Below are 14824 nucleotides of genomic sequence, written 5' to 3'. Positions count from 1 at the left end.
CTCTTACCACTGAAAAATTATACCCTACAATACTATACCAAAATTATACCCATGTCATCTAAATTCTACCCTTAAGTTTAAATTTTATTTGACTTACTAGATTCGTTCCTCTCTAATCTAAGCAGAAATTTTTTTGTTGACCCCAAATAAAATCCTATTCCTGGCTGGAATTCATTTTTATTATTTTGTTTCCCACTGTCTTTACTATCTATCCTCTTCCAACATTATCCTCCTTTATACCCCTACTCATCTTTGTCTTGTTCTGATCCACAGCATTTGATTAGGATTTTTGTGTTTTTCATTTTTGTTTGATTTTTTTTTTTTTTTTTTTGGTGAGGGGGCCAAAAGCAAGATTGTCAATTAGAAATTTCTAAGCATAAATCATAAAGCCAATGGTTGTTACAGCATTTTGTCTTTTATACATTTTTTTAAAAATCCAATTCATGGTAGTGACTCTGAAAAGTTGATAGATGACAGATATTACCCCCTTTTACAGATGAAAAAACTGAACTGCTAAGAGGCTGACTATGTAAGACCATAGAGTGGGAACAGAGCTGGACCACAATTTGGCCATCTGGCTTCTGGGGTACATTATGCCCATCTGATCACAAATCTCCACAATCAACCCAGTTTTTATACTATGATGCTTCAGAAGAAAAGGCAATCTTTTCTATTAGTTGGCTATTTCTACCAAAAGTCAAATCCAGAGCCCACTTCTGTAGATCCAAATTAAAGCTCATATTCTGTTAACACGAGATTACCAAATTTTGTAATCTATACAATGCCCTTCAGAGGAAGTCTAAATAATAGCCAACTATAATACAAAAGACTGAAACTCTTATGAAAATAAGAATTAAGAGTGCAATTTATAGTAAACCATGAACTTGGACTAGTATTTTATCTTAAATATAAAATTTATTAGAAAAATAATTTCTAAACAAAATCTTTTTAAAGTATAAAAATGTTTCCCAGGAAAAGGGAAAATTACACACAAAAAGATAATCCTAGGAAGAAAATGTTCTCTTTTCAAATATTAAAACATAATTTAAATATAAGTAGTGTTTAGTTTTCAACAACACTACATGAAATGGTTTCCAGTTATTACTTAGTTATATACTCACCCAAGGGTCCCTTTCCCTGACATAGGGGGACTGGGGGGTTTCTGAGTTGGAGGTGTTGTACGCGGCAGCCCACCCATCTTCATATTCTGCGTACTCACCTAAAAAATTTTTAAGGAAAACTCAAATTGTACGCAGTGAAACAAAGTGCCACTTTGGGGAAATAACATTATGCTATTTAACAAAGAAGGGGAAGGTTTAAATAGGAAAAAAATTAGAGGCCATGCATTTCATATGCAATATCTACTCTATATTATTCTACAGTTGTACTCAAAGGACTCTTCCTAACACGAAATTTTCAAATAATTATAAACTTGTATGCAAAGACTTTATTTGCCATTAGGCCATCACACCAACAGATCACTGGTTGGACTATTTGATACTACATTCAATTTAAATTAAATAGGATAACTATAAAAACCTTAAATAATAAACTTAATCAGACTCAATGATGCCCTCAAGCAAGTCCTTGTCTTTTTAGATAGTAAGTATATCATATAAAACAAAATACATGTTTCTCAAATAAAATAAGCAATTATGGTGTTGCTCCACTGTAACTAGAGAATACAAAATAAAGTTAAATTGCATGATATACCTACAAAATTTTAGTTTTTTAAATAGCCGGATCAGCCTTACAATTCAGATTTCTTTAATGTTCTCGTATGAAGGAATCCCCTACCTGTAAACTGCCAGAAGTTAAGGCATGTTCCTAAATGTCTGCACTAGAAGGTTAGGGCTGAGCTATCCGAGCTATCCCTTTCACCTGTGAACAGTACAGGGCCCACTGGCAATGTCCTAGTTCCAATGGGAATTAAACTCATTCTGGCCCAAAATGAAGATTAATTCAGTCATAGGAAAGATGTAAGCGACACAGTCCTAAATCAGAGCTGGGCCTTACTCCTCACTACTCTAACCCCAGCTGAAAGTGCAAATGTAGAAAAGTTGGGTGATAACGGAACAATGGATGCCACAAAAGAAGTATGTCAGCACTTTGCGGAAAGCCCTAAAAATCTGGATATTTTAAGGAGCTATGAGAAGACATTCACAAATATAATTCAAATGCAATCTCAAATTGTTTGAGATTACCAATGGGTTAGAGTTAATGTTCACCACATAGGTTTATATTTGACCCTCATATTTTGGAGGGTCAAATATAAAAGGATCTTAACTTTTATAATCAGAATGTCTACAGTATTCAAATCATACTTGTAAAATGAAATTTCAAGACATTACACCAATGAAATCAGAATACACTTCTATCTGTGATTTCAAAAGTAAAATTTTAAGAAAACAAATCATAATTGTATACAGAATACTGAGGCTACCAAAACTAAATAGAATTTTTTAATCCTAAAATATTACTTGTCATCTGAACAGGTAAGAAATAATTATATCAAGAAACAAACTCTTCAGATGAACAGCCCAGTGAGCAAGTTGTGTGTGATGATAAACCAATCTTTAATGACAAATGGTACTTTTGAAATGTCAGTATTTTTAAAGTGAAGCATTTATTGGTAACCCTTTTGTTGTTGCTTTTTAACAACAAATACAAAACAAACTGGTTATCAAGTAAGAATAAAGACTAACTTATCCTTGCTCTCCCCCTCATTAAAAGCAGAGGGGTATACTAATCAAATCTTAAAATGAAAATGCCAGAAGATTTTTTAAAAATCAATCCACATTTGGGGAAAATTTTAGGAGTAATATGAGAAATAACCAATAGCTTTTAAAACTATAAATTTTAATTTATGATACCAGAAGATTTCTTAAATTAGTAACCAAAGTCCTTTAAGCTCAACCTTAAACAACATAAATCCCAAGGTTACTTCAAGTGATTAGGGAGAAGTAGGTGAACCAAACACTAAACTACATCAATTTGCTATAAAGGAGGGAAGATCAGGAATAGAAAAAAGAAGAAGAGAATTTTATTCTATACATGGAATAGCTAAAATACTTGAAAACAGCTTTCCAACTCTGATTTAAGGTTTTGGTATCGACGGTGTTTTTGTTTAAATTGCAGTATCTTCTTTAAGTCTTTTAATCTAGCCCTCAAAATATAAAATACACAATTTATAAATTAAAATATGGTGGACATTTCTATAAATAAAACTTGCTGCATTTCATATCTGTAGAATCATATTACCGTATTTGTTTGGTTAATGAGGTTTGGATGAGTAACTTATCACTGAAGAAACCAGAGTCCCTACAGAATGTTGAAAAAAAATCTATAATTATACTTCACTAATACTGTGCTACCTTTATATTAAGCAAAACGTTTTTCACTATTTCTTAAATAGCTTTCCTTTGTGTAAACTGCTTCTATGCTAAGTAAAATAATAAATATGCTACACAGAATATAACCTGCTATCTAGTTTGAGGAAAAGGGAAGAGAACAGGAATAATTTCCTAATGAAATTTAATTTTTTATCAGAGGTGGGATCTGTATTAAAATCAAAGTTAAAAAACTATATTTTAAGTCTAAAATGTTTTTATAAAATATTTACTGGATAGTCACCATGGTTCTAAAAACTATTTTGAGGAAAGTTTATAGAGGAAAATAGTATTTCCTGACAAGTAGCAAAACACACAACTAAACTGTGTGTGTGGTGAAGAGGAACAGAAAAGAATGGAGAGGGAAAAAGGAGGAGGGAGAAGAGAGGGAGGGGGGAGAGTGAGTTGTGGGGGAGAGGGAGGGAGAAAGAAAGAATGAGAGGGAATGAGAACACATGTACCATAAACTCAGAAGAAAGAAAACAAAATAATTCTGCACCTAGTTCATAATAGCAATTCCACATGAAACTTAAAAAATTGCAAACATAAGCAAAACTATCTATCTGGTACTTAACTGTGTAGTTAATAGTCCTAAACCATGAGTGCGAGTGTCCATTATAATTTTCACAGTTTTATTTGCGAACTGGAAGAATGAAACTTTGGTGGCTGATTACAACAATTAATTTAATTATGTGGGTATTTTTTGATTCCATAAGGGGGAAAGTCATCACTGAGAGCTAAGTAAAGCAGGTATTATGCACAAGGAAGGAAGAATGGTAAGAAAGGTCCTAGTTTTTTTTTCCCCTACTGGAGAGAAACCCTCAAAACCGAAAAAATATTCATTTAGGTGATGAAGGTTAATGCACAGCCATAGCTCAAATACGTTCCCACTAGGCCTGTGAGTAAGGAATGCATATAATAAGGAGCAGCAATTCCTTTATGATCAAAGAATGGTCTGGTCTCCCAGGCTTTAGAAAGAAATCTCTACAACTAGCACTAACCATCAGGCCAATTCTAATGCCTTACTATTTTTTCTACAGTGCCCCTCCCTTTCCCACTCTAACCTTTTTGGGTACGTTCAATACCTCCTTGAGCCCTGACATATAATACAATGCTTATTACAAATCTCAGTGCTTTCAAGTACCCTGCGAACTTCAGTATTTCTTATAAAGCTGGCCAGCCAGGTTCAATAAGAATATCGCCTCTGCTACCAAAACCAAAAACAAAACACAACAACAAAAAAACCCCCACTCTCTGACAGGTGACCTGCTGTGATATAACAGTGGCACACACATTTTTAATCATGCCTGTGGCATATCCCTCATTTATCCACCATGTACCAACTACCAGACTACTAGGTACAGGAGTAAGTAATTATAAAAAATAAGTGGGACGCCAGAGGGAACACAAAGGTCTATAAAATGATTTCTCTGCTTCTAAAGAACTTATAATATTTTGGAATTTATGACTCATATGTTTCAAACAAAAAGGACTGTCTACAAATTATATAGAAATCCCTGAATAACAATAAAAAAAATTTTTTTAATTATATAGAAATCCCCCCCAAAAGAAATATCAGTGTGAGGAGAAATAGCTACAGAAGGTTTCATAGGGAAAAATCTGAGCGGGACTATTAAATTAAAAAGAGAAGGATTTAATATATAAAGAGGAGTCGTCTACAGAGGAGTGTGTCTGGATGTGGAGTAGTGAAGATGGGCACAAGGAAGCTGAGGTCAAGCACCCCTGGGCCTTCATCGCTGTCCAGTATTGTTTCCCTTTAGTCCCACTCAGGACATAATCCTTTGGCTTCCTAGAAATCTCTATCCCTCTCCTCAGAGAATATATGTTCCTACTTCATTTCTCATGGCTAGCAGGAAAAGGACCAGGAGATTCTCTACAGGAAATCAAAGCTGAAATCAGGAATTCGAGTATGAATTCAGGAGAGAGGTGAAATTTTTACTAACAGAGTTAGAAAGACAAAAAGCCTAAGGTACCAAGACTCCAGAAATAACCCAAGATAGAGATATGGGAATAAGAGATCAGGAGTAAAGATGGACAAACTCCTGCTTGACTTTGAAAATCATTTCTGACAGCTGACTTTTGCCAAAATAGAATTAGTGGCTCACGACTGGAACAGGCAAAACCAGATAGGTCTACCAGGGGCTGCTGTTGATATAGAGTTTTTCCTCCAAATGTTGTACTAAATAAATGTTGTATCTGAAAGCTAGAAATATGAGGAGCATTTTATCATCCTCTGTAGGTAATAACTAACACTTGCTAAAAAACTATACTCAAGTGAAAAACTTAGCCCATATTTTATATAGAGTTAAGTTAAGGACCTTCAATATGCCAAGAAAAATTTTCAAGTGTTATATTCTTAACATGTTAGTTATGAAATAAACCTGTAGCCACCTCATCAGCTTGTGCAATGTTCAACTGAAATACTACATTAACAGATAAGTCTTTTACTATTTTTGATTAAACTGATACACTTACTTAAAAAGTACTTAAGTTTAGCTTCATTGACAACTTTACTGCTTTCAAAAGCAGAAAAATCCATTTCAAATACATCACTAAGAGTCTTAAAACTCTTTTTACTATAAAAATAAAGGGCAGCCCTGCCTGATGTGGCTCAACGACTTGAGTGCTGGCCTGTGAACTGAAAGGTCACTGGTTCAATCCCCAGTCAGGGCACATGCCTGGGTTGCGGGCCAGGTCCCCATTTGGGGGTGTTCAAGAGACAACTGATTGATGTTTCTCTCCCTCCCTTCCCCTCTCTCTAAAAATAAACAAATAAAATATTAAAAAATAAAAATAAAGGGTAGGGAAAGGGTACTCCACTTCAAGGTACATTCCATTTTAACATGGCCTCTGGTACCTATTAAAACATTTCCAATATGGCATTCTATCCATTGGCTAATAGGCCTTTTGTTGTAAAAATATCACCACATTGTGTTCATAGGTCTCATGAATTAAACTCTACAGTTTTCCTCAGTCAACTGAAGAAAAAACAATCCAAATGTCAGATGAAAAGAACCACTAAACATCACCAGAACATGAAGTACCTCATGTTACCTCATGAGGTAACATGAGGTCAATGTCAGAAATTCAACTTTTAAGCATGGAGGTCTCTTCTGAGTCAATTCTCACATGTCTGATCCTAAAGTACAAACTTTGTTTAGTGTCTGTCCCAAAGACATCAAATCTGACAGCAATGAGAGCAAAAGCAAAGCTCAAGAAGAGCTGAGGAGGAAATCAAAGCAGCAGATAATCTTACCAAACATCAGGCGGCTTCTAGGGCACTTGATATAACCCACAGGTCATCAAGAAGCTCAGTTGAAAAACTACTGGACTACCTGACAACTTTAACTTTTTTTTTCTTTAATTCTATTTTATAGAATTAAATATATATATACACCTTATATACCTTAAGGTATATATATACACCTTAATATATTCAATTATTCCGTTAATCACTCTTGCAAAACCACTAATCTTTTTTTTCCAGCATAAAAGGAGAAATGATTTGCTATATGCTGACTAGTTTTTTCACTCTACTGTTTTGGTTTACCCCAAATTATTAATGTTCCCCAAGTTTATAGAGAGACAGACATATTCACAAAGAGGAACAGGAAGAAAGACAGAGCACTGGCACAGTCAATAGCTTCTAGGATAAACTCAGGGTACCCTTCCCACCCTGTCTACTCCACTCAGGTACAGTAGAAACACCTACACCGTACAGAGCCACTCTACTCAAGGGTGGAACTATTTGGTATAAAGAGCAAACACGTTAAGGAGTCTTATCCAAGATCTTTCTTCCAAGGACCCTCTCATTTCCCACTTATTCTGGCCTATCTCCTACGTAGAGATCCTGAATCCAGGATGATCAAGAAGAAATCATAGCAGGGTTCAGAGGAAATGAGCATAGCAGCTTAGGCAAGCTGGTCTAAACTTTCAGGGAAAAGAATTGGTCCATTCTTGTGCTTTTCCTTCAGTTAACCTCTGTGTACTTCATTCACTTTGAAGGCTAACACGTCAATAGCCATAATTTGAATACAGGCTTTAGAGGAAAAGAGCCAAGGAAGCCACATAGTTTTGAGTCTAGTTCTACCTATTTTATGCAAAAGGAACATCCTCACTATTCCATGTGCTTCGTTCACCAAAACTAGGATATTGAGCCAACACTCTTCCAGGGGTATCCAACCTCTTGGCATCTCTGGGCCACACTGGAAGAACAGTTGTCTTAGGCCACACATTAAATACACTGTGACATATAATCACAAAAAAAAAATCTCACAATGTTTTAAGTAAATGTATGATTTTGTGTTGGGCCGAATTCATAACCGTCTTGGGCTGCATATGGCCCATTGGACACCCCTGGGGGAATCAACCACACAAGAAGGGCATTTGCCTGGGCTTCTCTAGTCATGTCTCCCTACCACAGTCATTTCTGTGACCCCATGGTTAGTAGCTGGTTATAATTCAGATCTCAGTTATCCTGTCTTCTTGTTATCACTTTCTACACTGAAGGCATGGCAAACAACTGAGTATTAGAAAGGCATTGTACTTGAAAAGAAGTTATAAAATTCACCTAAGGGGGAAAAAAAACAAAAAGGAAATGCAGGGTCAGTTTGGTGAAAATTTTAGTAACATACTATTTGACAGATTTCTTGAATATACTAGAATGTCTTTTACTGTTAAACCTCCAAAATACAATAAAATGTTACTGAAACAAATAACAAAAGGAATTATTTCTCTAATTCTTAACTTGTATTTTGTGAAATATCATCATGCACTTTTTGTGTTTTGCATATAATACTCAGTTTGAAGACTCTTAAAGTGATTTTATACTGAAAAACATATTTTACATAGCAATTTGAGAAAAAAGACTAATTTTGGTTTTTTCAAAATACATGATACTGCAACTTAAAAAAAATCCTGTAACAATATTTTCTGCTTCTCAATTTCTTTACATTAAGAGTCAAGAGATAATGACATAGTGGCACAAGATATATAATGAAGCACACCATTTATAGAATAAAAAAGCTATTACACAGGGGGAGGGTTAAATAAAGCACATTAGTTGGCTCTCCAATCCATAACAAAATTTCTACATTTACAAAATTCAGCTAATTTTATTTCATAATGACATTTTATGATAGGATAACTTACATTTCAGCTTTGAAAAATATATTAACATTGCAAAATAACCACTTATTGAATAAATATTTACTAAGCACCTAATGAACAGTCAGACACTGTTCGAGGCACACACGATGGGGCAATGAACAAACAAAATAACTGCCCTCATGGAACATGAAGACACCACAAAGATGCACAACAAAAATAAAAAATAAATAGAAAGAGGAATTATCCCTTGGTTTTAAAAGGCCAACTGCCAAAAATCTCTACGCTCCCCATATGTAATATTCTACATAAGAACAAAGAATGGAAATCCAGCCCTGGAATCTCTTACCTTAAATCTAAGCAACCACTTAATGCATAAATGGAGCAAATAAAAGAGGTAAGGAAAAAAAGCATTGAAAGGTTAGTTGGAACTTCAGGATGTGAAGAGAAAGGAAAAAACAAAGAAAAAACAAGTTAAGCATTCAGCATTAAAAAATGTTTCAGTAGATCATAGAAAGAGTGGTTAAAGCAGAATGTGTCATGAACAAGAGTTTTTTGATGAAATTATATGACATTGCTTTATTTGAAAACTTAACTTTATTAAAGACTTCTTCAAATTAGTGACCTCTTAAACACTAAAAGTTCAAACAATGAGAAGGACTACAGAGTCCCAAAACAATAATATTTTACTTGAGAATGAAGAAAGAATTGGAGTGGAGAAATCACCTTTTTTTATTATGTAAGAGGGGATGAACAAATATAATTTTGTATATTCTAAGTGCCTTTTAGTCATTAGATTCTGGCAGTACCCTAAAAGTTAGCCGTTGCTAGGCCTTGAATAAATTTCCAAAGGTTTTCCCAAGTTAGAATAAATTTCAGTTATTAATTATCCATCTAATTACACATTTTATTTTAACATAATTTAATTAATACAGTAATCTAAATGCATGTAGATGTTCATTATAAAATTAAATATCGAATTCCAGATAACAGTGATTATCAAAAATTCTGAGGAATAAAATAATTTAAAATATTTACATTGTACATGTTCATTCAACTAAATCTAAATTAAAGTTCAATTTAACTGATTTCTAGCCATATTAGTGTAGGATATTTTTTAAATTTAAATTTGCTTAGAGTCATAAATCGACTGCATAACCTAGTTTCACTTATAAGCATGTATATTTATTCACACTTACATTTGATAAGTCATTTCACTGTCTTTAAAATCATTGATGAAATGCAAACATTTAAGTAACTTAATACTTAGCTGAAACGCCAAATACTTTCTTAAGTACAAATACCAGTTTAGATAAAATTTATATGCCTGTCGAATTTTGATCATGGTATTTTGTATACATAGCAGACACTCAAGTACATTTTAGAAGACAGCCAAAAAATATAATGGCTATACATGCAAAAGCAGCAGGAATATTAATTCACATACTACTTTTATCTACACTATTCTCACTCAAAATGTTAAAATTATTTTAGAAAAATCAAAGTACACCTTTATTTATGTTCTTTCTGAAAACTAATGCCAAAAGTGTGCTGATAAATTTTTAAGATAAATACTTTAATAACACACTGAGTGATTTTTAATCAGTTATATTAAAAGATTAGAAAGATTATACCACACTTATCATATATGTAAGGTGTTATCATAAGTAATTAAGCAAATGCAATTCATTCAAAGATAACTATTTAAAACTGGAGAACACAGCACTACTAAGAAGCAAGGAAGATAAAACTAGTTTACAGCAGTAGGGAATCTTCAGAACCATAACTGGGCCAAGACTTGGCTCTCTAGGGAAGGAAAGATAATAGCTTAATTTTCTAAAAAGTTAGTTCCAATATGGGCTATTGTTTTAAAAAACTTGACAAAAATTATACTTACCTTTACTCCATGTCCAATATCATCTAGAATTGTATAGTCAATAGGTTTTCTAATATAACGAACTGGTCGTTCAAGGTTGGCTGGAGCAATAATCTTGTGTGTCCTTGAAGTGTTTTTATTGGTAGTCAAAATACCAATTTCTCTTCTTGCAACTTTCTCTTTATGAATATCAACGGTCTGAAAAATATAATATAAACGTAACATAAAAATGTATAGTTCTAATCCAGAAAAATCAAGACATAAATGTACAATAGATTTAACATCATTATTCATATTCTTAACCACAACTGCTCAGTTTTCTCCTTTTTGGACCATTACCTACTTTCTCCAGCTTTAGGCTAAAACAAGGGTTGGCAAACCATGGCTGGCAGATGGGATATGGCCCACCACCTGTTTTTCACAACCCAAAAGCTAAAAGTCGTGTTTACATTTTTAATGGTTGAAAAAGTAGAAAGAAAAATAATGCTGTTACATGTGAAAATTATATGAGATTCAAATTTCAGTTTCCACAAATAAAAATGTTATTGGAACCCTGCCATTCTACTTGCTTATGTATCTCCACACCACAATGGCACAGATGAGCAGTTCTAACAGAGACCTGATGGCCTGCGAAGCCTCAAGTATTTATCAGGTGGGCTGTTACAGCAAAAGTGTGCCACCCAGTGGGTTAAAGCATGCTGTGTTTCCTCCTCATCATTAAGATTTAGCCAAAAGTCATGATTAAGAAAGCCCCAGTGGTTAAGCTGGTTACATTTAAAAATAACCTACAGTATAATTTCTAATTTTTAATCTATGAAATTAAATGCTTTAAAAGAAGGGAGGCTAAAATACAGTTTGCTTACGTAAAATGACTTATGGCTTATATTTTATCATGACACAAAGCTTCTAAAATATTTCATTAATTTATTTTATATATTAAAAATTCACATAGATGACATGTGCCTTTACTCACAGTCTTCTATTTGCTAATAGAGGGTTAATTTCTCTACAAACTTAGATAATTAATACAATAAAACAGCATTTTTCAAACTGCAGGTTGCAATTTAGTGGGATGTGAGCAGCAGTTATCTTAAATGAAATAAAATAGAAATATCAGAGTGTAAATACACATAGTAAGGTTAAGTACTGTTTCTTGAAACTTTTATTTGTTACGTATATAAAGATGTGCAGAGTTGTGTACTGGGTACAATGTAAAATGTAGTTTTTTAGTGTGGGTTGCAATCCAAAGGTTTGGAATACACTTAACTAAAACTGTTCATATCTTTTACCACCATTCCTGGCTCAAGCAGCAAGTAAAAGACACTTGCTAATTCCTTCCCAGTCCTACTTCAATTTCCCCCTTCTAAAAGAAGAATCAGGTAATAACAAAAGAAATGGAAAGAAATGATGATAACCATCATGATAGTATTGAATACCACTTTTAAAAATCTGAAAGCTGACGATTTATCCTTCTAAACTACCTAAAGTGTGAAGGAAACTTGAAACAAATTCAAAGCCTACTTCAACCAAGAGATCTTAAAAGCAATATAATCTATAAGCTTCAGAACTAATAAATACCTAAATAAAGCATCAAATCAAAGACTAGCTGAGGGGTAGTGATAACCTTATCACTTTTAAGTATTTCTTTTTAAGACAAAAATAACCTAAGCTTTTTCTGTGCATGTTGGGTAAATTATGAAATCTGCTTTCTTTTTCAACTACTTAGGGGAGCAGTAACAGAAAAAAGTTTGCATATCAAAGATGATACTGGAATGTACTTATTTTTAACTTCAGAGAAATGGAAACAAATCTCATTCTGAATAACTTTTACAATCTTCTGATCCGTAGTCAGACATGTTATCCATTGCGCCACTGACCCCTGACTCATTCTGAATAATTTTTAATGAGTCATCCTGAATCATGAAAAATACAGACTGGGACGATTTCATACTTAAGTATGTTTCAAAATAAACAAAAACCAAATAAAATATGCACTTATTTTTATGAAACTGGTCTTTGTCATATTAATAAAAGATCATCAGAATGCAGTCCTCGAAACAGAGTTTCTACTATACTCGATTTTTAGAAATATAATTATCTTATTTAGAAATAAAACCATAAGAATGCAAACCAAACAACCGTAATAAAATTCTTAAGATTACAGCAAATTGGAACTTCAATTTCAAATTTTCATGCAAGAAATATTAATAAATCTCTGGAAAATTAAAAGGAGGGAACAACTTTCCACTTATTGCTTACACTAATATACAAGTAGCCCAAAACAATACAGACCTTTATGATAACAGTAAAAGGAGGACCAACATAGCAAAGGAAAAGATCTCAAAACTATAAGCCTCAGTAAGGGACAGTTACTATAATAGGGCATAAAATTGGTCTCTTAGCTTTCTGGGAGAGAAGGCAAAGTAGAAACATGAGTTACAAGGAAACATACCCCTTAAACAAGAAAGCAAAAAAATTTTCGGCATTAAACTCTAAAAGGAAATGGTTGAAGGAACTACAGGGAGAAAAATGTTCTTGGCTGTTTCTTATATTAATTCCCAGTAAAAAAATGAAGGCATATTTTTAAATAATTCTCAACACCTATGTCTATGCAAAGTCAAAATAATGTTAAATTGGCTATATAATGTTTCTAGTTGTCTACTTTAGAAGAATGACTACATCTTAGAAAAATTAGAGCAAGATTTCTCAACAGAGACACTACTGATATTTTGGGACATAAATTCTTTGCTTCGGGGGGCTGTCCTGAGCACTGTAGGATGGGAATGAAGCAGCATCCCAGTAAATACCTATAGTACACCCCCGCCCCAAGTTGTGACAAGCAGAACGCCTGACACCACTGCCAAATGTTCCCCTGGAGGAAAAACTGCCCTGGTTGAGAGCCAATGAACTAGAGGACGGACTAATTTGCTGGACCCCTACATTACCATTTTTTACTCTCAAATATCAATAGTTTCCAAACTTTGAACAAGCATTGACTCAGGCATTCACTAGAGACATTAATCTTGAGTATAGATATTTGTTGTCATTAACTTTTTAAAAATATCTACAGTAATAAAAATATATGGTTAAGAAAATCAAAGAATATATATTTATATTCTTGCCATCGCACTACTACACTGGGTTGAACTATAGGATTTCCTTGGATAGAATCAAATATACCTTTAGAAAACAGCTATGGTTTTATTTGGAGTCTGAATAATAACTTAATGGAGAACAATAAATCTATTCCAGAAATAAGAAGAAAGTTTGGTCTAGAAGTTTCTGAAGTTTTTAGCAATCACCTATGTCAAATTTTTCAAAGCTTTCTCTTGTGGAAAATAATTGGTTTGGCCAAAAAGTTCATTTGGTTTTTACTGTAAGATGGCTCTAGTAGTGCTTAGTCATCTTCAACTTCATTTGAAACAATTTTCTTCAGTTATACTGTGACAGCTGTCATATCAGCGTGTATTTAAAAACAAGTTATCAAAACTGGTGAATTTGTGTATAGTCATTTTAATATTGAAGATAGAATACACATTTTCGGCATACTAAGCTTTATTTCAAGAAACGTGAAAAAGCAAATAAAACACACACACACACAAAAAGATTTGTGCAGTGCTGTGACTGATCAAACGAGTCAAAAGTGGTTTTCGAACTTTCATGCTGGAGATTCCTTGCTGGATAACGCTCCACTGGAGCTTACTCCTCTGGATTAAGCCAGCTGAAGCTGATAGTGATCAAATTGAGACATTAGTTGAGAACAATCAACGTTATACCAACATACTCAAAATATCTAAATCAATAAAATTATTAGAAAAAAAAGTCTTTTATTTTACAGAAAAAAATATACAGACTTTTTGGCCAATGCAATAATTATATTCAAATTAGAGTAGACTTCCAGCCAAAATGGAGGCGTAGGTAGACAGACATACTGTGCTTCCTCACACAACCAAAAGAAGGACAACAACAAATTTAAAAACAAAAAACAACCAGAACTGCCAGAAAATTGAACTGTATGGAAGTCCAACAGCCAAGGAGTTAAAGAAAACACATTCATCCAGACCGGTAGCAGGGGCAGAGATGGGCAGTTGGGCACAGAAGACTCCCAAAAAAGGCGGTGGCTAGAGGACTGGGTCGGGAAAGATGCAGCTGGCGGACCCAGCAAGGCAGCAGCTGGTGGATCAAGTGACAGACAGCACAACCCGGGGCTCCAGCACGGGGAAATAAAGCCTCAAACCACTGATTGAAAACACCTGTGGGGGTTGGAGGGTCAGCAGGAGAAACTCCCAGGAGAACTCTCACAGGAAAGTTCATTAGAGAGACTCACAGGGTCCTAGAACCTACACAAAGCCACACACTGGGAATCAGCACCAGAAGGGCCCAATTTGATTGTGGGTAGCGGAGGGAGTGATTGAAAACCAGCAGAGAGTGG

General features: G+C 34.1%; 1 protein-coding gene across 46 annotated transcripts in view; it reads right to left on the bottom strand.

Annotated features, from left to right (window-relative positions):
* Positions 1-14824, bottom strand: part of ABI2 (abl interactor 2) — an 86784-nt gene that overhangs the window by 34901 nt on the left and 37059 nt on the right. For 31 of the 46 annotated variants that reach the window (XM_045198478.3, XM_045198457.3, XM_053918966.2 and 28 more), the window contains 2 exons: positions 10414-10590; positions 1122-1219 (listed from right to left, as the gene is read on the bottom strand). In XM_045198478.3, the coding sequence (XP_045054413.1) occupies positions 1122-1219; positions 10414-10590 (275 nt within the window). Of the gene's footprint in view, positions 1-1121; positions 1220-8865; positions 8884-10413; positions 10591-14824 lie in introns of all 46 variants that reach the window. The other 15 variants (XM_045198477.3, XM_045198472.3, XM_045198476.3 and 12 more) reach the window with 1 other exon arrangement.

The sequence above is a fragment of the Desmodus rotundus genome, chromosome 2 (assembly GCF_022682495.2).
Source record: "Desmodus rotundus isolate HL8 chromosome 2, HLdesRot8A.1, whole genome shotgun sequence".
NCBI lineage: Eukaryota > Metazoa > Chordata > Mammalia > Chiroptera > Phyllostomidae > Desmodus > Desmodus rotundus.
The sequence above is the reverse complement of the archived record's forward strand: the minus strand, read 5'-3'. Positions and strand labels throughout refer to the sequence as shown.